Source organism: Heterodontus francisci, chromosome 1 (assembly GCF_036365525.1).
Source record: "Heterodontus francisci isolate sHetFra1 chromosome 1, sHetFra1.hap1, whole genome shotgun sequence".
Lineage (NCBI taxonomy): Eukaryota > Metazoa > Chordata > Chondrichthyes > Heterodontiformes > Heterodontidae > Heterodontus > Heterodontus francisci.
The window spans coordinates 163747829-163772974 of record NC_090371.1 but is presented as its reverse complement, the minus strand read 5'-3'; the positions used below and the strand labels follow the sequence as shown (position 1 = coordinate 163772974).

The 25146-nt window shown below is 43.0% G+C and overlaps 1 protein-coding gene across 2 annotated transcripts in view; it reads right to left on the bottom strand.

Moving 5' to 3' along the window:
* The window catches only part of bod1l1 (biorientation of chromosomes in cell division 1-like 1), a 102400-nt gene that overhangs the window by 48525 nt on the left and 28729 nt on the right, over positions 1 to 25146 (bottom strand). For both annotated transcript variants that reach the window (XM_068037978.1, XM_068037983.1), the window contains 2 exons: positions 18644 to 19195; positions 15610 to 15771 (listed from right to left, as the gene is read on the bottom strand). In XM_068037978.1, the coding sequence (XP_067894079.1) occupies positions 15610 to 15771; positions 18644 to 19195 (714 nt within the window). The remainder of the gene's footprint in view (positions 1 to 15609; positions 15772 to 18643; positions 19196 to 25146) is intronic.

The window sequence follows — 25146 nt, the reverse complement described above, 5'->3', positions numbered from 1 at the left end:
TTAAAAGGCAGAACCACAAAGGTAATAATCTCTGAATTACTACCTGAGCCATGTGCAAATTGGCGCAGGGTAAATAAGATTAGAGGTAAATGCTTGGCTCAAAGATTGCTGTGGGAGAAATGGGTTCCGATTCATGGGACACTGGCACCAGTACTGGGGAACGAGAGAGCTGTTCTGTTAGGATGGGCTTCACTTGAACCATGCAGGGACCAGTGTAGAGAATTTGTAGAATGCATCAGGAATTGTTTCTTAGAACAATACGTTGCAGAACCTACCTGGGAACAGGCTATTTTAGATTTGGCAATGTGTAATGAGGTAGGATTAATAAGAGATCTCGTAGTTAAGGATCCACTAGGGGGAAGCAATCATAACATGGTAGAATTTCAGTCAGTTTGAGGGTGAGCAACTCTGGTCTCAAACCAGTGTCTTCAACTTAAACAAGGGCAATTAGAGAGGTATGAAGAAAGAGTTGTCAAAAGCAGGCTGGGAAAATAAGACTGAAGGGAAAGTCAGCAGATGAGCAGTGGCAGACTTTTAAGCAGATATTTCATAACTCTCAGCAAACATTCATTCCAGTCAGAAGAAAGGACTCGATGAGAACGATGAACCACCTGCGGATAACAAAGGAAGTTAAGGAGTATTAAATAAGTATTAAACCAAGGTGTACAAAGCAGCGAAAGCTAGTGGTAGGCCAGAGGATTGGGAATTTTTTTTAAAAACCAGCAGCGGATGACTAAAAAACTAATACATAGGGGAAAAATTGATTATGAGAGTAAATTGGCAAGAAATATAAAAACAAACAGCAAGATCTTCTACGGGTACATAAAAAGGAAGAGAGTAGCTAAATTAAGTGTGGGACCCTTAAAGGATGAGACTGCGGAATTATTAACAGGGAAATGGCAGATAATTTAAAGCAATATTTTACATCGGTCTTCACGGTGGAGGACACTATAAACATCCCAACAATAATAGATGAGCAAGGTGTAAATTTGAGGGAGGAACTTGTAACAATCTCCGTCACGAGGGAAAAGATGCTTAACAAACTAAAATAAAAGCAAATTACTGCAGGTGCTGGAAATCTGAAATAAAAACAGGAAATGCTAGAAATACTCAGCAGGTCTGGCAGCATCTGTGCAGAGAGAAGCAGAGTTGTTTCAGGTCAGAGACCATTCTTCAGTTCACTCTGCTTCTCTCTGCACAGATGTTGCCAGACCTGCTGAGCATTTCCAGCATTTCTTTTTATGCTGGACAAACTGATGGGACTAAAGGAAGACAAGTCGCCAGGACCTGATGGGCCTGCATCCAAGGGTTTTAAAGGAAGTGGTTGCAGAGATAGTGGAGGCATTGGTCGTAATATACCAAAACTCACTGGATTCCAGGAGGGTACCAGCAGATTGGAAAACCGCTAATGTGAAGCCCCTGTTCAAGAAAGGAGGGAGACAGAAAGCAGGAAAATATAGACCAGTTAGCTTAACACCTGTCATTGGGAAACTGCTAGAGTCCATTATTAAGGAAGAAATAGCAGGACATTTAGAAAAACATAAAGCAATAAAACAGAGTCAACATGGTTTTATGAAAGGGAAATCATGTTTTGACAATTTGTTAGAGTTCTTTGAAGATATAATCAGAGTGGATAAAGGGGAACCCGTATATGTAATGTATTTGGATTTTCAGAAGGCTTTTGGTAAGGTGTCACATAAAAGGTTATTGCACAAAATAAGAGCTCAGGGTATTGGGGGTAATGTGTCAGTTTGGACTGAGGATTGGCTAACACACAGAAGGCAGAGAGTAGGGATTAATGGGTCTTTTTCAGGTTGGAAAGCCATAACTAGTGGGGTGCCACAAGGATCGGTCCTAGGGCCTCAACTATTTACTATCGATATTAATGACTTGGAGGAAGGGACAGAGTGTAGTGCATCCAAATTTGGTGACGATACAAAAATAGGTGGGAAGGCATGTTGTGATGAGGACGCAAAGAATCTGAAAAGGGATATAGATAGGTTAAGCGAGTAGGCAAAAACTTGGCAGGTGGGGTTCAATGAGGGAAAGTGAGTAGGAAGAATAAGAAGACAAATTATTTAGATGGAGAAAGATTACAAAATACTGCAGTACAGAGGGATCTGGGTGTTCTTGTACATGAAACACAAAAAGTTAGCATGCAGGTGCAGTAAGTAATTAGCAAGGCAAATGGAATTTTGGCCTTTATTGCTAGGGGGTTAGAGTTCAAAGATACGAAGTCTTACAAATGTACAGGTTGTTGGTGAGGCCACACCTGGAGTACAGCGTACAGTTTTGGTCCCCGTATTTAAGGAAGGATATACTAGCATTGGAGGCAGTTCAGAAAAGGTTCACTCGACTGATTCCTGGGATGAAGAGGTTGTCTTATCAAGAACGGCTAAACAGGTTAGGCCTTTATTCATTGGAGTTTAGAAGAATGAAAGGTGATCTTAATGAAACACAAGATTCTAAGGGTGATTGACAGGGTAGATGCTGAGAATATGTTTCCACTGGTGGGGGGAATCTTGAACTAGGGGACATAGTTACAGAATAAGGGGGCACACATTTAAAACTGAGATGCGAAGGAATTTCTTCTCTCAGAGGGTGGTGAATCTCTGGAATTCTCTACCTCAGAAAGTTGTAGAGGCTAGGTCACTAAATGTATTTAAGGAGGGGGTAGAGAGATTTTTGAAATCTCAGGGAGTCGAGGGTTATGAGGAGCAGGCCCGAAAGAGGAGTTGAGGCCTGGGACAGATCAACCATGATCTTATTGGATGGCGGGGCAGGCTTGAGGGGCTGAATGGCCTACGCCTGCTCCTATTTCTTATGTTCTTATAGCGTTGTGAAGAATAGTAGTAAGTCTGACGATTGGGAGAGTTTTAGAAGCCAGCAAATGGCAACCAAACATTTGATAGAGAGAAAAATAAAATGAGAGTAAACTAGCTAGCAATATTAAAATGAATTGTAAGAGCTTTTATAAGTATATAAAAAGGAGAGCAGCTAAAGTAAATGTTGGTTCCTTAGAAACAGAGACAGGACAAATTATCATGGGAATCTGATGACATCCGATGCGACTGTAACAAAGGTAAACCTCTCCCTCCTCAACCTGTCTATAGCCTTTGACACGGTTGACCACACCATCATCCTCCAATGCCTCTTCATTGTCATTCAGCTGGATGGGACTGCTCTCCCCTGGTTCCATTCTTATCTAACTGCAGCCAGAAAATCACTTGCAATGGATTCTCGTGTTGCTCCCACACCGTTACCTCGGGTGTCCCCCAAGGATCTATCCTTGGCTACATCCTATTTCTCATCTATATGCTGCCCCTTGGCGCCATCATTCGAAGGCACATTGTTAGTTTCACATATATGCTGATGGCACTCTGCTCTACCTCGCCACCACTTCTCTGGCGTCCTCCACTGTTGCTAAATTATCAGCCTGCTTATCTGACATCCAGTACTAGATGAGCAGAAATTTCCTCCAATGAAATATTGGGAAGACTGAGACCATTGTCTTCTGTCCCCAATCAAAACTCCATTCCCTAGCTACCGACTCCATCCCTGGCAACAGTCAGATTAAGCCAGTCTGTTCGCAACCTTGGTGTCACATTTGACCCCAAAATGTGCTACTAACCTCATATTCGTGCTATCAGTAAGATTGCCTATATCCACCTCTGTAACATAGTCCGACTTCGCCCATCTGCTGCTGAAACCCTCATTCATGCCATCGTTACTTCTAGGCTTGACTATTCCAACGCACTCCTGGTTGGTCTCCCACATTCTACACTCCGTAAACCTGAGGTCATCCAAAACTCTGCTGCCCGTGTCCAAATTCGCACCAAATCCGATTCCCCTATTACCGTTGTGCTCACTGACCTACACTGAGTCATGGTCAAGCAACGTCTTGATTTTAAAATTCACATCCTTGTTTACAAAGCAACGTCAGAGCGACGTCTCAATTCATTCCATCTTCGCTGCCTCCGGAGAATCCTTGGCATCAGGTGGCAGGACTGTATCTCCAACACAGAAGTCCTCGAGGCGGCCAACATCCCCAGCATATACACCCTACTAAGCCAGCGGCTTGGCCATGTGAGCCGCATGGAAGATGGCATGATCCCCAAGGACACATTGTACAGCGAGCTCGTCACTGGTACCAGACCCACCAGCCATCCATGTCTCCGCTTTAAAGACGTCTGCAAACGCGACATGACGTCCTGTGACATTGATCACAAGTCGTGGGAGTCAGTTGCCAGCGATCGCCAGAGCTGGCGGGCAACCATAAAGGCGGGGCTAAAGCGTGGCGAGTCGAAGAGACTTAGCAGTTGGCAGGCAAAAAGACAGAAGCGCAAGGAGAGAGCCAACTGTGTAACAGCCCCGACAACCAATTTTATCTGCAGCACCTGTGGAAGAGTCTGTCACTCTAGAATTGGCCTTTATAGCCACTCCAGGCGATGCTTCACAAACCACTGACCACCTCTAGGCACTTACCCATTGTCTCTCGAGACAAGGAGGCCAAAGAAGATGGCCTCGTTCCTCCCCATCTCTGCTATTCACAATATATATTAATGACTTGGGTGAGGGAACTAAATGTAACATTTCCAAGTTTGCAGACGACACAAAGCTGGGGGGAATGCGAGCTGTGAGGAGGATGCAAAGAGGCTCCAATGTGAGTTGGACAAGTTGGGTGAGTGGGTAAATGCAGTATAACGTGGATAATGGGAGGTTATCCACTTCGGTTGTAAAAACATAAAGGCAGGTTATCTGAATGGTAATCGATGGGAAAGGGGGAGCTGCAACGAAACCTGGGTGTCCTTGTACACCAGTCGCTGAAAGCAAGCATTCACGTGCAGCAAGCAATTAGGAAGGCGAATGGTACATTGGCCTTCATTGCAAGAGGATTTGAGAACTGGAGCAAGGATGTCTTACTGCAGTTATACAGGGCCTTGGAGAGACCACATCTGGAGTATTGTGCGCAGTTTTGGTCTCCTTATCTGAAGAAGGATGTTCTTGCCTTGGAGGGAGTGTAAAGAAGATTTACTAGGCTGATTCCTGGGATGGCAGGATTGACGTATGAGGAGATTTTGTGTCGCCTTGGCCTATATTCATGACAGTTTAGAAGAATGAGAGGGGTTCTCATAGAGAACTATAAAATTCTAACAAGACTATACAGGCTGGATGTAGGGAGGATGTTCCCGATGGCTGGGGAGTCCAGAATCAGGAGTCACAGTTTCAGGATATGGGGTATGCCATTTAGAACTGAAATGAGGAGAAATTTCTTCATTCAGAGGGTGGTGAACCTGTGGAATTCTCTGCTGCAAAAGGCAGTGGAGGCCAAATCATTAAATATATTCAAGAAGGAGATAGATATATTTCTTAATGCCAAAGGGATCAAGGGATATTGTGAGAAAGCGGGAACAGGGTACTGAATAAAACAATAAGTCATGATATTTTTTGAATGGTGGAGCAGGCCCGAAGGGCCTACTCCTGTTCCTATTTTCTATGTTTCTATCTCTTCCAACCCCACAACCCTCCAAGATATCTGCACTCCTAATTCTGGCCTCTTGTGCATCCCTGATCTTAATTGCTTCACCATAGCATCACCTTCAGTTGCCTAGGCTCCAAGCTGTGGAATACCCTTTGTATACCTTCCCACCCTGCTTTCCTCCTTGAAGATACTTCTTAAAACCAACCCCTTTGACTAACTGACCTAATATCTCCTTTGGTGGTTCGGTGTCCTACTTTGTTTTATAATGCTCCTGTAAAGTACCTTAGAATGTTTTATTACGTTAAAGTCGCTATATAAATAGAAATTGTTACTGTTATTGGGAATGAGGAAATGGCAGCGAGGTCGAACAAATACTGTGTGCCTGTCTTCACAGAAGTGTTACATATCCAAGTTTGCAGCCAATACAGAGCTAGGTGGAAATGTAAGCTGCAACGAGGGGAAAAAAAACTCTGCAAGAGATATGGACAGGTTAAGTGAGTATACTGTGGGAAATGAGACGTTATTCACTTTGGTAGTAAGAATAGAAAAGCAGTATATTTTTAGAAATGATGAAACTTCCAAATGCTGATATTCAGAGAGATTTGGGTGTACTTGAACAAGGAACACACAAACTTAGCATGCAGATACAGCAAGCAATTAGGAAGGCAAATGGCATGTTGGCCTTTACAACAAGAGGACTAGAGTACAAGAACAAGAGTTGCTACAATTGTATAGTGCTTTGCTGAGATCACACCTGCAGTACTGTGCACCGTTTTGATCTTCATATCAAAGAAACAGTCCACAATTGCCTTGGTACAGCGAAGGCTCACTAGAATGGTTACTGGGATGAGAGGGTTGTCCTATGATGACAGACTGAGTAAATTAGGTCTATCCTCTCTGGAGTTTAGAAGAATGAGAGCTGATCTCATTCAAACATACAAGGTTCTGAAGAGATAAAAGCAAAATACTGCCGGATGCTGGAAATCTGAAATAAAAACAAGAAATGCTGGAACCACTCAGCAGGTCTGGCAGCATCGGTGAAAAGAGAAGCAGAGTTAACGTTTCGGGTCAGTGACCCTTCATCGGAACTGGTTCTGAAGAGGTTTGACAGGGTAGACACTTAGAGGTTGTTTCCCCTGGCTGGAGAATCTAGAACATCGGGGCACAGCCTCAGGATAAGGGGTCAATCATTTAGGTCAGAGATGAAGATAAATTTCTTCACTCAAAGGGTTGTGAATCCTTGGAATTCTCTATCCCAGAAGGTTGTGGATGCTCTATCATTGATTATATTCAAGGCTGGGAGTGATACATTTTTGATCTCTCAGGGAATCAAGGGAATTGGAGAGCAAGCGGGAAAGTGGAATTGAGGCAGAAGATCAGCCATGAGCATACTGAATGGCAGAACATGCTCAAGGGGCCGTATGAAACACAGGAACACAGTAGCAGGAGTAGGCCATTCAGCCCATCGAGCCTGCTCCGCCATTCAATACGATCCTGGGTGATCATCCACTCCAAGGCCTTTTTCCCCACACTATCCCCATATCCGTTTATCTCATTGGTATTTAGAAATCGGTCAATCTCTGCTTTAAACATACTCAATGACTGAGCTTCCACAGGCCTCTGGGATACAGAATTCCAAAGATTCACAACCCTCTAAGTAAAGAAATTTATCCTCAACTCTGTCCTAAGTGGCTTCCCCCTTACTTTGAACTTATGTCCCTGGTTCAAGACTCCCCAACCAGGGAACACATCTTACCTGCATCTACCTTGTCTTATCTCTAAGTTTTTTGTAGGTTTCAATGAGATCACCTCTCATTCTTTGAAACTTTAGAGAATGCAGGCCCAGTTTCCTCAATGTCTCTTCATAGGACAGTTCCGTCATCCCGGGAACAAGTCTGGTGAACCTTTGTTGCACTCTCTCGATGGAAATAACATCCTCCCTAAGGGAAAGGGAGCAAAACTGTGCACAGTACTCCAGGTGCGGTCTAACCAAGGTTCTATACAATTGAAGCAAGACTTCACTACTCCTGTACTCAAATCCTCTTGCGATAAAAGCTAACATACCATGAGCCTTCTTAATTGCTTGCTGCACCTGCACGTCAGCTTTAGTGACTTACTGATGAGGACACCCAGGTCCCTTTGTACATCTATACTTTCTAATCTCTTACCATTTAAGAAATACTCTACACTTCTGTTCCTCCTACCAAAGTGGATAACTTCACATTTTTCCACATTATATTCCATCTGCCATGTTCTTGCCCATTCACTAAGTCTGTCCAAATCTCCTTGAAGCCGCTTTGCATCTTCCTCACAACACACATTCCCACCTAGTTTTGTGTCATCCACGAACTTGCAAATATTACATTTAGTCTCCACATCCAAATCATTCATATACATTGTGAACAGCTGGGGCCCAAGTACTGACTCTTGTGCTACCCCACTAGTCACAGCCTGCCAACGCGAGAATGACCAGTTTATTCCTACTCTGTTTTCTGCCTGTTAACCAATCCTTAATCCATGCCAGTACATTACCTCCTATTCCGTGTGCTTTAATTTTGCTAACCAATCTCAAGGGGATTTTATCAAAAGCCTTCTGAAAATCCAAGTATACTACGCCAACCGACTCCCCTTTATCAGTTGTGTTCGTAACATCCTCAAAAAACTCAACAGGCTCGTCAAACCCAATTTCCCATTCATAAATCCATGTTGACTACGCCCAACCAGATTATTATCCAAGTGTCCATTTATCACATCCTTCAGAATAGATTCTAGCATTTTCCTACTATTGCTGGAAGGCTAACAGGTCTGTAGTTCCCTGTTTTCTCTCTCCCTCTCTTCTTAAATAGTGGGGTAACATTTGCCACCTTCCAATCTGCAGGAACTGTTCCAGAATCTATACAATTTTGGAAGATGATCACCAATGCATCCACTATCTCCATAACTACCTCCTTCAATACTCTGGGATACAGAATATCAGGTCCCAGGGACTTAGCAACCATCAGCCTCATTAATTTCTCCAATACAACCTCCTTACTAATACTAATTTCCTTCAATTCTTCATTTTCCTAGCCCCTTGGATCTCTAATTCTGGGAGATTTCTTCTATCTTCCTCAGTGAAGCCAGACACAAAGTAATCATTTAGCTTCTCTGCCATTTCTCCGTTCTCCATTATAAATTCTCCTGACTCTGCCTGTAATGGACCCACATTTCTCTTAGACAAACGTTTCCTTTTTAGTTATCTATAGAAGCTTTTGCAGTCTGCTTTTATGTTTTCTCTAGTTTACATTCACATTCTATTCTCCCTTTATCAGTTTTTTGGTCCTCCTTTGCTGTATTCTAAAATACTCCCAATCCCCAGGCTTATTACTATTTCTGGCAACTTTATAGGCCTTTTCTTTTAATCTTTTACAATCCTTAACTTCCTTTGTTAGCTACAGTCGACTGCCTTTTCTTTTGGGGTTTTTGCGCCTTGAAGGAATGTATAGTTGCTGTAGATTTACCCAGTCTATATGCAGATTGAAGTCACCCATGATTATTGCATTACCCATGCTATATGCTTCTCTAATCACCTGATTAATACCATGCCCCACACTACCACTACTGTTTGGTGGCCTATAAACAACTCCTACCAATGTTTGCTGCCCCTTGCTGTTTCTTAGCTCCACCCAAACGGATTCCACATTTTGCTCGTCTGATCGGAGATCCTTCCTTACTAATGTACTGATCCCATCTCTTATTCGCAGTGCAACACTACCTCTTTTTCCTTTTTGCCTGTCCTTCCTAAATGTCGAATAACCTCGAATATTCAATTTCCAGTCTTGGTCACCCTGTAGCTACGTTTCCGCAATGCCAATTAGATCATACCCATTTACCTCTATTTGTGCCTTTAAATCTCTACCTTGTTGCAAATGCTGCATGCATGTAGCGTGCCTTTAACCTTGTCCTCTTGACATTATTCTACATTCTAAGCCTAGTTGATGTTTGTTTGTTTTGTCTGCCTTCTAATGTGGCTTACTACCTTTCTACCTCCATTTACCAGCTTTACTTCCTTCCAATTTGAGCTACCCCTCAGGCTCCCAACCCCCTGACAAGCTAATTTAAACCCTCCCCAACAGCACTAGCAAATCTCCCACACGAGGATATTAGTTCCGGTCCTGTTAAGGTGTAACCTGACCTTCTTGTACAGGTTCCCACCTGTCCCAGAACCAGTCCCAATGCCTCAGAAATCTGATGCCCTCCTTCCTACACCAATTCTCCAGCCATGTGTTCAATCGATCAATCCTCCTATCCCTATGCTCACTAGCACATGGCACTGGGAGTTATCCTGAGATTGCTGCTCTTGAGGTCCTGCTTTTTAATTTCCTTCCTAACTCCCTAAAATCTGCTTTCAGGACCTCATCCCTCTTCCTACCTATGTCATTGGTACCAATGTGGACCACGACCTCTGGCTGTTCACCATCCCCCAGAAGGATGTCCTGCAGCCTCTCCGTGACATCCTTGACCCTGGCACCAGGGAGGCAACACACCATCCTGGAGTCACGTTCACTGCCGCAGAAATGTCTGTCTGATCCCCTGACTACCGAATCCCCTATCACTACTGCTTTTCCGCTCTTCTTCCTCCCCTCTTGTGCAGCTGAGACACCTGTGGTGCCTCAGGCTTTGCTCTGGCTGCACTCCCCTGAGGAACTATCGGTATACCCCTGCTTCTATTTCTTATGTTATTCAGCCATAAAAGTCATAACTTAAAAACAAAATCTGACAGAGGCACAGGAGCAGGACTGATGATTCAAATCTTGGTTAAAGAGGTAAGTTTAAAGGAGCATCTTAAAAGATGAATGAATGAGGTAGAAAGGCAGAGATATTTAGGGAGGGAATTTCAGAACTTAAAAAGACTTGCATTTGTATAGTGCCTTTCATGACCCTAGGATGATCCATAGTCAATGAAGTACTTTTGAAGTGTAGTCACTGTTGTAACGTAGGATACGCAGCAGCCAATTTGCACACAGCAAGCTCCCACAACAGCAAAGTGATAATTACCAGGTAATCTGTTTTCTTTGTGATGGTGATTGAAGACTGAATATTGACCAGGAGACTGGGAATAACTCACCTGCTCTTCTAAATAGTGCTATGGGATCTTTTATGCCCACCTGACAGGGAAGGCGGGGCCTCGGATTAATTTCTCATCTGAAAGATGGCACCTCCAACAGTGCAACACTCCTTCAGTACTGCACTGGAGCATCAGCCTAGATTTTCATGCTCAAGTCCTGACCTAGAAATGAGAGTGAGCCGCTGAGTAAGCAATTGAGCCACAGATGATACTGGGGGGCACTTACACTGACAAGGTAGCTGAAAGCACTGCCATCGGTGATGGAACAATTAAAATTGGGGATACGCAATAGGCCAGAATCGGAGGAACACAGAGGCCTCAAAAGCTCGTCGGGCTGGAGGCGATTACAGAGATCGGGAGGCCATGAAGGATTTGAAAACAAAGATAAGGATTCTAAAATTGCGTCATTATCAGACCAGGTGCCAGTGCCAGTGTAGGTCAGCAACCACAGGAGTTATGGGTGAATGAGACTTGGTGCTAGTTCAGAGCAGATCTGCAGAGTTTTGGATGAGCACAAGTTTATGTAGTGTTGAAGATGGGAGACTAGCCAGGAGTGCATTGGAATACTCAAGTCTAGAGGTAACAAAGGCATGGAGAGTGTCAGCTGCAGATGAGCTGAGACAGTGCCAGAATCAGGCAACGTTACAAAGGTAGAAGTTGGTGATGAAGCAGATGAGTGGTCAGAAGCCATCTCGGGGTGAAACACAAAATCAAAGTTACAAACAGTCTGGCTCAGCTTCAAACAGTTGCCAGGGATGGAAATACTAGGTAGGGAATGATGTCTGCGGCAGAGACCAAAGACAATGCTTCAGTCTTGCCAATATTCAGTTGGAGTAAATTTCTGCTCATCCAATATTGCATGTTGGAGAAGCAATGTGACAATTCAGAGATAATGGAGAAATCGAGAGGTGATGGTGAGATGCAGCCAAGTGTCATCAGCATACACGTGGAACCTGATGTTCTGTTTTCAAATAAATTTACCAAGGAGCAGCATACAGATGAGAAATAGAAGCAGACAAGGATGGATCCTGGGGGAACTCGAGGTAACAGAGGGAGAGTAGGAAGATAAGCAGTTGCAGGTGATTCTCTGGCTATGATTCAAAAGTTAAGAATGGAACCAGGTAAAGGCAATTCCACCCATCTGGACAAAGGAGGAGAGGCATTACAGCAAGTTACATAGAATGTCATTTGTTACTTTGATAAGGGACATTTCAGTACTGCGGCGGGGACAGAAACCTGATTGGAGGAATTCAAACATGGAATTGTGGAAAAGATGGGCACGGTTTTGGGAGATGATGTGTTCAAGGACTTGAGAGGAAAGGGAGGTTGGAGATGGGGCAGTAGCTTGCAAGGACAGAGGGACTATGTTGAGTTTTTGAGGAGGGGGTGATGATGGCAAATTTGAAGGGGGGAGGTGGGTGGCAGTACCTTGAGGAGAGGGAACCATTAATATTAAATAACATGGGGCCCAGGAAGAGAAGTTAGGTGGTCAACAGTTTGGTCGGAACAGGGTCAAGGGAGCAGGTGGTGAGCCTCAAGATCATGATGAGCTCAGAGAGAGCAAGGCAGGTGATGGAATAGAATCTCGAGAAAGATGCAAGTTCCAGGTTCGGGCAGCGGGTAACATTAGGGGAAGGTTGGTCTAGTGAGCTAGTGGAAGGGGCGGAAGTGGGAGAAGCAGCTGAACGGATGCTCTCGATCCATATGACAAAAAAATTCCATAAGCTCCTCACACTTGTCGGAAGTGAGGGTAGAGGACGGATGGGAGAGTGGTTTAAGAAGACAGTTTGTGGTGAAGAGAAACCAGGAGTTGTCTTTGCCTTCCAGAATAGTGAGCAGTTTTAGCAAGGGAGAGCAGGACCCTACAGTGCATACAAAAGATATGGTAGACAGACAAACTAGCACACATAAAAACAGAAAATGCTGGAAATACTCAGGTCAGGCAGCATCTGTGGAAAGAGAAACAGAGTTAATGTTTCAAGTCGACGACTTTCAGATGATAATAGACCACCATCGCCAATTTCCCCTCCAAGCCACACACCATCCTGACTTAGAAATATAGCGCCGTTCCTTCACTGTTACTGGATCAAATTCTGGAACTCCCTCCCTAACAGCACTGTGGATGTACCTGCACCAGATGGACTGCTGCGGTTCAAGAAGGCAGCTCACCAAAACCTTCAGAAGGGCAATTAAGGATGGACAACAAATGCTGGCCTTGCCAGTGACGCCCACATCTCATGAAACAAATAAAAAACTGATTAGGGGCACAAACAGATCACAGAGACAGACACATTGGCACAGGCAACAGATATCGAGACATTAGGAGAGAATGAGAAGGCACAAAGCTTGTGGAACCAGACCACGTACTGTGAGCAACATGATGGGAGATCTATTAGCAGTGACTAAAAATAAACTTGAAGAGCTACTTTGCACACAACATTTTAGGCAGTTGTACCCCGAGCTAAATAATTTTTATTTTGTAATTCTCCAAGATATTTGTACTCTGTAATTCTGGCCTCTTCAGCATCCCTATTTTAATCGCTCCACAAATGGTGGCCAGACCTTCAGCTGCCAAGGCCCTGAGCTCTGGAACTCCCTCCCTAAACTTTGCCACAATTCTACCTCTCTTTTCTCCTATAAGATGCTCCTTAAAACCTACACCTTTGATCAAGCTTTTGGTCATCTGCCCTAATGTCTCCTTGTGTGGCTAGGTGTCAGATTTTGCTTGATAATGCTCCTGTGAAGTGCCTTGGGATGTTTTATGTTAAAGGTGCTATATAAATACAATTTGTTGTTGTTTCAAATTAATGCTGTAGAAATTCATTGCACTTGCACTCTGAACAGCTAAAAATAATACACAAGCTTCCAACTTATCACTGTTATACAGTTTTGGTGACAAGCAATAAAATATAATTTCTAGAGTTGCCCTCTTGAGATTCTCATTTATTTCAAGAACCAAATAAGCCAGATTTTTTTAAAAATTGGCCATACATTATGAAAACAATTTAGATAACTGATCTGAAGTATTTACTGGACTTGGAAACAAGAAAAATACTTAGTTTTAAAACACAAACTATTTTAACTACTAATGTTTAACCAACTTGATTGAGTTTTATGATGAGATAACAAAGGGGGTTGATCAAGGTAATGCGATTGATGTGGTAAAGTTGACGTCCATGGAATAAAAGGGAAAGTGTCAGCATGGATACGAAACTGGCTGAATGACAGGAAACAGAGAGTAGTGGTGAACGGTTGCTTTTCGGACTGGAGAAAGGTATACAGTGCGGTTCCCCAGAGGTCAGTACTAGGACCACTGCTTTCTTCGCCTATATTAATGACTTAGACTTGGGTATGCAGGGCACAATTTCAAAATCTGCAGATGACACAGGCTGGTGGAATGGACAGATACATGGGAGATGCAATTTAAAGCAGAGAAGTGTGAAGTGATACATTCCGATAGGAGGAATGAAAAGCAATGTAAACTAAAGGGTGCAAATCTATAGGGGGTGCAGGAACGGAGAGACCTGGGGGTATATGTGCACAAATTGTTAAAGGTAGCAGAACAGGCTAAGAAAGTTGTTAAAAAGGCATACAAGGTCCTGAGCTTTATAAATAGAGGCACAGAGTAACAAAAGCAAGACGGTTATGATGAACCTTTATAAAACACTGGTTTGGTCTCTACTGGGAGTATGGTTTCCAATTCTGGGCACCACACTTTAAGAAGGATATGAAGGCTTTACCAGGCACAGAAAAGAATTACAAGGATGGTTCTAGGGATGAGGGACTCCAGTTATGTCAATATGACTGGAGAGTCTGCAGTTGCTCTCATTAAAGAGGACGTTGAGAGGAGATTTGATAGAAGTGTTCAAAATCATTAGGGGTCTAGACAGAGTGCACAGAAACTGTTCCCATTGGCAAAAGGGTCGCGAACCAGCGGACACAAATTTAAAGTGATTGGCAAAAGAACCAAAGACGAAATGAGGAAAAATCTTTTTTTTTTAACGCAGCGTGTGGTTAGGATCTTGAATGCGTTGCCTGAAAGCATGGTGGAGGCAGATTCAATCATGACTTTCAAAAGTCAACTGCATAAGCACCTGAAGGGAAAGAAAATTGCAGAGTGCCAGGGAGTGGTATTAGCTAAACTGCACCTGCAGAGAGCCAGCATGGACAGATCGAATGGCCTTCTTCTGTGCTGTAACCATTCAATAAAATCTATTTATATCCCAATGCCCTTTTTGCCCCAAAGCAACCATTAAAGGCTTCTAGATTCAAATTGTTTGTGATATAAAGTTTACTGAAAGACTCTCCTTTTGGCATTAGCAAAACTTTTCTGCTATTTTAACCAAAGTGGTGAATTCAAACAACACTTCTTTTGACAAAGTCTGTTAGGCTTAAGTGGCTCCTGCAATCTAAGTGAGGCTACAGTTACAACCAGAAATAATAGGAAAAAATTATTTAAGTGAGGAAGGAAGTAATTCCAAATAGAATAGCAATGAAGTTGGTTAACTACACATGAAAAATTCCTTTCAGATCATCAGCAGCTCCTTAATCTGAACTTACAGAATCCAACGTGTTTTCAAAGTATTTTATAAAGAAACTTTTAAACCAGTATTACAACATCACTTCAATTTTATACAGTTTCGTGGAGCAACATACATGCAATAAAAACAGAAAATGTTGGGAACATACAGCTATTCCAACAGCAAAGGCAGATTATGGTTTGTGTAGTCTCCGAAACTGAAAAATTAAGAGAACAAAGGGGAAAGAAACAATCATGAGAGCAAGCTGTGACTGAATTAACTATTATTTGATTCCCTGCTTATATTTTAGTTCTGAAGAAAGATCTACATCTAAGACTAATGTTTGGAGGCAGGCTAGCCCAAACTGACATTGAATGCGGAGTAAATTTTCTCCTTGCACTCATGCTCTGACTATTTAATCTAACATGATGTTTATCTTGGTAAACTGGCTCACATCAAGTCATGCAAAAAATTCTGGTTATTGAAGACAGAGGTAGTACCTTCCGAACTTTGATCCAGGTCTTCAGTGCTGTCAGAAGCTGGAACTTCACCCTCCTCCTCTTCATCATCATCCACATCAAAAGAAGAAAGATCACTGGTATGGACGGAACTAACAGTGATGTCGCTCAGGCCTTCAAAATCAGAATCCTCCAAAGAATATTCTAAAGAGTGACAGTGTAGATCAACTTTAAAATTTCAACAATGTGACATTTCACTTAGAAACTAATTTCCAATAAAGTTAATTGTACAGCTTTATGTTTATCTTATCCCATGCTTTATCTTTTTCTCATTCAGATTAAATACTTTCCAGAGACAGAATGCAGAGAATGTATTCTATTGGCATTGCAGTTAGATAGTTTATTGTTCTGAACTAATAATTTTATAATATAGTACTTTATTTATTCTACAAAGTAACTGAGCTATTCAGAAGATATCAATTAAAAGGCAATGGAGGCAAACTGAGTTGAGAGTGACAGAATGACAGATAATAAACACATTGCCTCTGTTTTCAAACAGTGGATGGATACAAGACTGTGGAATTGACAGCTATTACTGGAGGTTACTGTTCATAGAGATGGTACTAAAGATAGACAAATCACAGGAACTTACATTTACATTCAGGAATCCCAAGGGAAGAAATAATGGAAGCTCCTACTAGAATTTTCCAAAATTTTATGGACAAGAAAATTGGTCTAGGGAATTGCAGAGTGGTTGCTGTGACTCCTCTCAATGAGAGAAAGAATAAACCTGTAGGTCAATTAGTTATTCAGGGTCAGCATAGATTTCTAAAGCCGTCACGTTTGACCAGCTTTACAGAATTATTTGAAGTAGCAGTTTATAGAAGAAATGCAATGAATGCAGTTTGTTTAGATATTCAAAACCTTTTGATAAGGTATCACATAGAAGACTTGTAGCAAAGGTAAAAACACATGGAATTAAGAGGAACATGGCTAGAGGACAGAAAGAGACAAGTAAAAAAGGACCAGAAAGATGAGTGGTGTTCTACAAGAGGTCTGTGTTGAGACATCTCATTTACTAGGTACACGTATAAAGTGAACTGGACTTAGGAATTGAGGGAAAATTATTGAAACAATTTTTTACCACCACCATGTGGGGATAGGGTATGGCAAACTGAGAGAAGGATCCGACAGACTGCAGAAGGAAATAGACAGGCAGTAAGGATGAGGCTGATTCAGTTCAATGTAAAACAAATGTGATTTTGGAAGCAAGAAGGGAGAAAGGAAATGCAACCTAAAACAGTAAAATTTTAAATGGGAGCACATGAAACTTGACATGCAGATCTAACAGCATATAAAAATTGCAGCAAGAGTAGACGAAGATGTAAAATGGCAATGTACCTGAGAGAAGACAAAAGCAAATAATGTTGAACTCATGTCTTAACAAGGTTATTATTGGAATATTGAATATCTTTTTTGGCGCTCCAGCATAGCTAAAATAATAAAGCAATTTATTTTTATTCTTTCATGGGATGTGAGCATTGCTGGCAAGGCCAGCATTTGTTGCTCATCCCTAATTGCCCTGGAGAAGAAACACCTTATTCTGAATGATGAGGTTATGGTTGTGAAGAGAACTGAAAAGTTGGGGCTTTCTTTTGATTCAAGCTGTGAAAGTTAAGGAGTGACCTGATGGAGATTGACACCGGGCTGGATTTTCAATTCCCAGAGGTGGGAAAGCCCTTAAACTGGTGTCAGAGTGTGATGTACCAGATTGTCTGCATGTTCCCACCTCCGGGCCATTCTCATTCTGGGATGAACGAGGGGGTGATGGCTACCAGCCCGCAGACAATGGGTAGCCTATCAATACAATTAAATGGCCTATTAAGGCCAGTCAGCAGTAGCCGACCAGAAAAAATGGGCAGAATTCCTGTCCTGGGGTCAGGACCCTGATGTTCGGGTGAATTTGCCATTGCTACAGAGCGCAATGAGTGTCTGACGCAGATGTGACCTTGAAATTCACCCAAACATCAGGTCCCTGACCTCAGAACAAAAATTGTGCCCATTTTTTCTGGTCTGCTACTGCTGACTGGCCTTAATAGGCCATTTAATTGTACTGATAGGCTAGCACCCATCACCCCTTCACTCATCCCAGAATGAGAATGGTCTAGAGGTGGGAATATGCAGACAATCCTGTACATCACACTCAGTTTTCGGGCCTTCCCACCTCCAGGAATTGAAAATCCAGCCCAGTCTCTGTGTGTTATTTAACTATTTATAATCAAATACAAGCCCACAGCAGTTTGTGTCTCTATCTCACCAATTTTATTCAGTCATAGATACAGCACTGAAACAGGCCTTTCAGCTCATCGAGTCCGCGCCGACCATCAACCACCCATTTATACAAATCCTACATTAATCCCATTTTTCCCTCTCACATTCCCACCTGCCCTCAATTCTCCTATACCCTGCCTCCTGTAAGGACTCCATTCCATTCTCCCAGTTTCTCCGTCTGACGCATTTTTCTGATGCTATCTTCCATGACAGTGCTTCCAATATGGCTTCCTTTTTCCTCAACCATGGGTACATATACATAAAACAAAAATTTCCATTTGGCAATTTTATTTCACTGCAAAAATGAACTTGTTAAAATAATCAATACAGGTTCATCTCCAATTAGTCAATAATTAACAATTCTGCTTGCAGCACTTAGTAAAGTTATATTATGCGACAAAGAAAAAGGAAAAAGGAAGCTTTCCAACACATTTTACCAGTGCAGAGTTCCATGACAAATATTTAAGCAGGCTAAAGTATACGCACAGAATTAGTGAAATTTTGACATTGTTTTGTTTACCAACTCAAACTTAGAATTTTCCACATATTCTAGAAAATACTAGTGATGAAAAATAAGCTTTGCATTTTGTTGACCCCTTGTATTTTGTCAGCATGTTTTAGTTCCTAGATCGTTCACTGGTATTTTACTGATTCCTATAATAGTTCTATACACATGCATCACAATCCACTGAGTTATATAAATGTCTGCTCAGTGAAAAACAGAACAGAAAAGCATTCTTATTACCTTTCATTAAGTTTTCCTTAGCTGTCTGTTTAATAGTTAGAGCTGCAGCGATGTGTTTCACAGATTCACATTCTTTTCCCTTTCCTCTTCTCCCCTCCTTTGAAAGTCCAGAATGTTCATCCCTTCTTAATACTATTACATCTTTCTTATCCATCTTATCAATGTTGTCCTTTACTTCATTAGTATCTTCAACACTTTCCTCTACATTCTCATTTTCTTCATCCATTTCCTCAAAATCCTTCACAGGTATCAAAGCATTAACTGAGCCCTCTGGCTTAGAATAAAATTTTCCATCATCCATTTTGGTTTCGAATACAAGCTTTTCTGTTTCTTCAGCAATGCGGTCTTTCTCCATTCCTAAATCAAAACTTTGTTGAGACTTGCTGATTTCTAAAATAAGGTTTTTCTTCAAGCTTTTTTCACCATTTTTACTAGATGAATTCTCGACTGTAGATCTGGCAGCACTGGCTTCCTGATTGAGAGAAGTTATTGTGTCCAGGATAGAAAGAGCATCGTTAGCTTTGCTTGTACTTGGACCACTAGAAGAAAGGCCTGCAAGTTGAAAACATGAAGTGTAATGCAAAATGAAATACTATATATTACTGTTCCATTTTAATAATTAAAAATATCGCATTGCATACAATGAAGTGACTGGAAACACAGCATTTGGGCATGTATACTGCACAAACTTAAGTACAGTGAGACAACCCTCCATTACACACTTCAGACTTTATGGGTACAGTAGTATAGTGGTACAACTATAGGACTAGTAATCCAGAGGCCTGGTCTAGTAAGCCGGAGACATAAACTCAAATCCCGCCACGGCAGCTGGGGAATTTAAATTTAATTAAATAAAGAAATCTGGAATAAAATGATAGTCTCAGTAACGGTGACCATGGAACAACTGGATTATCCTTCAGGGAAGGAAATCTGCTGTCCTAACCCAGTCTGACCTACACGTGACTCCAGATCCACAGCAACATAGTTGACTCTCAACTGCCCTCTGAAATGGCCCAGCAAGCCAGTCAGTTGTATTCAAGGTGGCAGCTCCCAACACCGGCTCAAAAGGCAATTAGGGATGGGCAATAAATACAGCCTTGCCAACGACACTCACATCCCATGAATGAATAAAAAAGCAAAAATTCTGAAAGCTGCAAAAAGAAAAAGGAAAAAAGGGATCAAATAGTCTGAAGTATAGTGCTGTCACTTGTTGTGTTTATCAAGATACCAAACTGACCAAAGGACATGGTCAGTACAGTGTTGGCCATCTAAAACTCTACTGTCAAAAATATCTAACTATTGACTGCCTAGAAAAGGTAATGAGTAACCATCATTTACAATGCCTGGATTTTACCAACACTGACAAATGAGTGGTGCTAACCATTCGTTACAGAATCACAGAATTGTTACAGCACAGAAGGGAGTCATTCGGCCCATCGTGTCTGCACCGGCTCTCTGAAAGAGCAATTCACTTAGTGCCATTCCCCTGCCTTCTCCCCATAAACCTGCACATTCTTACTTTTCGTGGAACAGTCAAATTCCCTTTTGAATGCTTCAATTGAACCTGCCTCCATCACAATCTCAGGCAGCGCATTCCAAACCTTAACCACTTGCTGCATGAAAAAGTTTTTCCTCATGTTGCTTTTGCTTCTCTTACCCATTACTTTAAATCTGTGCCCTCTTGTTCTCAATCGAAGAACAAAGAACAGTACAGCACAGGAACAGGCCATTCGGCCCTCCAAGCCTGCGCTGATCTTGATGCCTGCCTAAACTAAAGCCTTCTGCACTTCCAGGGACCGTATCCCTCTATTCCCATCCTATTCATGTATTTGTCAAGATGCCTGTTAAATGTCATTATCGTACCTGCTTCCACCACCTCCCCCGACAGCAACTTCCAGGCACTCACCACCCTCTGTGTAAAGAACTTCCCTCGCACATCCCCTCTAAACTTTTCCTCTCTCACCTTAAACCTATGTCCCCTAGTTACTGACTCTTCCACCCTGGGAAAAAGCTTCTGACTATCCACTCTGTCCATGCCGCTCATAACTTTGTAAACCTCGATCATGTCGCCCCTCCACCTCCGTTGTTCCAGTGAAAACAATCTGAGTTTATCCAACCTCTCCTCATAGCTAATGCCCTCCAGACCAGGCAACATCCTGGTAAACCTGTTCTGTACCCTCTCCAAAGCCTCCATGTCCTTCTGGTAGTGTGGCGACCAGAATTGCATGCAATATTCTAAGTGTGGCCTAACTAAAGTTCTGTACAGCTGCAGCATGACTTGCCAATTTCTATACTCTATGCCCCGACCGATGAAGGCAAGCATGCCGTATGCCTTCTTGACTACCTTATCCACCTGCGTTGCCATTTTCAGTGACCTGTGGACCTGTACGCCCAGATCTCTCTGCCTGTCAATATTCCTAAGGGTTCTGCCATTTACTGTATACTTCCCACCTGCATTAGTTCTTCCAAAATGCATTACCTCACATTTGTCCGAATTAAACTCCAACTGCCATTTCTCCGCCCAAGTCTCCAACCGATCTATATCCTGCTGTATCCTCTGACAATCCTCATCACTATCCGCAACTCCACCAACCTTTGTGTCGTCCGCAAACTTACTAATCAGACCAGCTACATTTTCCTCCAAATCATTTATATATACTACAAAGAGCAAAGGTCCCAGCATTGATCCCTGCGGAACACCACTAGTCACATCCCTCCATTCAGAAAAGCACCCTTCCACTGCTACCCTCTGTCTTCTATGACAGAGCCAGTTCTGTATCCATCTTGCCAGCTCACCTCTGATCCCATGTGACTTCACCTTTTGTACCAGTCTGCCATGAGGGACCTTTTCAAAGGCTTTACTGAAGTCCATATAGATAACATCCACTGCCCTTCCTTCATCAATCATCTTTGTCACTTTCTCAAAAGACGCACTCAAATTAGTGAGACACGACCTCCCCTTCACAAAACCATGCTGCCTCTCGCTAATAAGTTTGTTTGTTTCCAAATGGGAGTAAATCCTGTCCCGAAGAATCCTCTCTAATAATTTCCCTACCACTGACGTAAGGCTCACCGGGCTATAATTTCCTGGATTATCCTGGCTATTCTCCAGTCCTTTGGGACCTCACCAGTAGCCAATGAGGATGCAAAGATTTCTGTCAAGGTCCCAGCAATTTCTTCCCTTGCCTCCCTTAGTATTCTGGGGTAGATCCCATCAGGCCCTGGGGACTTATCTACCTTAATGCTTTGCAAGACACCCAACACCTCCTCCTTTTTGATAATGAGATGACTGAGACTATCTACACTCCCTTCCCTAGACTCATCATCCACCAAGTCCTTCTCTTTGGTGAATACTGATGCAAAGTACTCATTTAGTATCTCGCCCATTTCCTCTGGCTCCACACAGATTCCCTTCTCTGTCCTTGACTGGGCCAACCCTTTCCCTAGTTACCCTCTGGCTCTTTATATACGTATAAAAAGCCTTGGGATTATCCTTAATCCTGTTTGCCAATGACATTACATGACCCCTTTTAGCCCTCCTGACTCCTTGCTTAAGTTCCTTTTTACTGTCTTTATATTCAAGGGATTCGTCTGTTCCTAGCCTTCCAGGCCTGACGAATGCTTCCTTTTTCTTTTTGACTAGGCTCAGAATATCCCGCGTTATCCAAGGTTCCCGAAACTTGCCAAACTTACCCTTCTTCCTCACAGGAACATGCTGGTCCTGGATTCTAATCAACCGACATTTGAAAGACTCCCACATGTCAGATGTTGATTTACCCTCAAACAGCCGCCCCCAATCTAAATTCTTCAGTTCCTGCCTAATATTGTTATAATTAGCCTTCCCCCAATTTAGCACCTTCACCCGAGGTTTACTCTTATCCCTCTCCACAAGTACCTTAAAACTTATGGAATAATGGTCACTGTTCCCGAAATACTCCCATACTGAAACTTCGACCACCTGGCCGGGCTCATTCCCCAATACCAGGTCCAGTACGGCCCCATCCCTAGTTGGACGATCTACATATTGTTTCAAGAAGCCCTCCTGGATGCTCCTTACAAATTCTGCCCCATCTAAGCCCCTAGCACTAAGTGAGTCCCAGTCAATATAGGGGAAGCTAAAATCACCCACCACCACAACCCTGTTACCTTTACATCTTTCCAAAATCTGTCTACATATCTGCTCCTCTACCTCCCGCTGGCTGTTGGGAGGCCTGTAGAAAACCCCCAACATCGTGACTGCACCCTTCCTATTCCTGAGCTCCACCCATATTGCCTCACTGCACGACCCCTCCGATGTGTCCTCCCGCAGTACAGCTGTGACATTCTCCTTAACAAGTAATGCAACTCCCCCACCCCTTTTACATCCCCCTCTATCCCGCCAGAAGCTTCTAAATCCCGGAACATTTTGCTGCCAAACCTGTCCTTCCCTGAACCAAGTCTCTGTAATAGCAACAACATCATAGTTCCAAGTACTAATCCAAGCTCTAAGTTCATCTGCCTTACCTGTTATACTTCTCGCATTGAAACAAATGCACTTCAGACCACCAGTCCCGCTGTGCTCCGCAACATCTCCCTGCCTGCTCTTCCTCTTAGTCTTACTGGCCTTACTCACTAGTTCCCCCTCATTTATTTCACTTGCTGTCCTACTGCTCTGGTCCCCACCCCCCTGCCACACTAGTTTAAACGCCACCCCCCCCCCGAGTGACGCTAGCAAACCTCGCAGCCAGGATATTTGTGCCCCTCCAGTTTAGATGCAACCCGTCCTTCTTGTACAGGTCCAATCTGTCCCTGAAGAGATCACAATGGTCCAGATATCTGAAACCCTCCCTTCTACACCAGCTGTTCAGCCACGTGTTTAGCTGCACTATCTTCCTATTTCTAGCCTCACTGGCACGTGGCACAGGGAGTAATCCCGAGATTACAACCCTAGAGGTCCTGTCTTTTAACTTTCTACCGAACTCCCTAAACTCCCCCTGCAGGACCTCGTCACTCTTCCTGCCTGTGTCATTGGTACCGATGTGTACCACAACGTCCGGCTGTTCACCCTCCCCCTTCAGAATTCCCCCTGTCCGTTCAGAGACATCCTTGACCCTAGCAGCAGGGAGGCAACATACCATCCTGGAGTCTCTTTCACGTCCACAGAAGCGCCTGTCTGTGCCCCTGACTCTCGAGTCCCCTATAACTATTGTTCTTCTGCGCTTTGTCCCTCCCTGCTGAACAACAGTGCCAGTCGTGGTGCCACTGCTGTGGCTGCTGCTGTTTTCCTGATGGGCCATCCCCCCCCCGCCCCCCCCGAACAGTATCCAAAATGGTATTCTTGTTAGAGAGGGGGATAGCCACAGGGGATTCCTGCACTGATTGCCTGCCCCTTCTAGTGGTCATCCATCTATCTGCCTGCACCTTGGGTGTAACCACTTCTCTAAAACTCCTGTCTATGACGCTTTCTGCCACCTGCATGCTCCTAAGTGCATTCAGTTGCCGCTCCAACCGATCCATGCGGTCTGTGAGGAGCTGCAACTGGGTACACTTCCTGCAGACGTAGTTGTCCGGAACGCTGGAAGCGTCACAGACCTTCCACATCTCACAGGTGAAGCATTTCACCCCTCTGACTGACATTTCTAGCACTAATTAATAACTTAATTTAGATAAATAAATACTTATTAAATCCTTACCAAATTGTTATAATAACTATGTGGTCCCTAGTGCTAGATTCCTACTATAAATATTAAATGCTAACTAAATACAGTAATCTCCTCCTTCTGGTTTAGTAACTCTACTTTTTAATTAGTTAATTAGGGTTTTTATCAATCATTTATTTTCAAATTCAGTAAAAAAAAATTCCCTACCAGCCAATCAGGTCACAGCTTTCCTGTGACGTCGCTTTCAGTTTTTTTTTACCAGAGGTAAGTTTTTTATACTTACCGGTCCGGAACTCCGCCCTCCGAGTCTTCTCCCAGTCAGCTGTGCTCATTGGAAGCTCTGGGCTCCCCTCACTGAGGACAGGTAGGAAATGAAAGGAGCTCCTCGCTCCCTCCTTACCGAACTTCCTCACTTACCAAACTTCCACTGTAGCACTCTATTGCACCCAGGTCAGCACTCCAATGCAAACAAAGTCAGCACTCCAATGCAAACAAAGTCAGCACTGTAAGATGGCTCACTTTTATGCTGACTCACTCTAGCCCCTTTAAAACTGGTTTAAACCAATTCTCTAATTAACAAGGTGCAGCTGCAAGCAAAGCCTGAATGAACCCTGTTTAAAGCTGGTCTAAAACTCACCTTCCCCAACCCTGACAGCAACTGTTAAGTTGATCTGCTAAATAAAAGACAGATTAGATTTAAGATAAAATTAACTCTTAATTATCCTCACTTACCAAACTTCCACTGTAGCACTTTATTGCACCCAAGTCAGCACTCCAGTGCAAAAAAAAATCCTTTCATGAGTGGGAACAGTTTCTCTCTATTCTGTCTAGGCCCTTCATGATTTTGAATACCTCTATCAAATC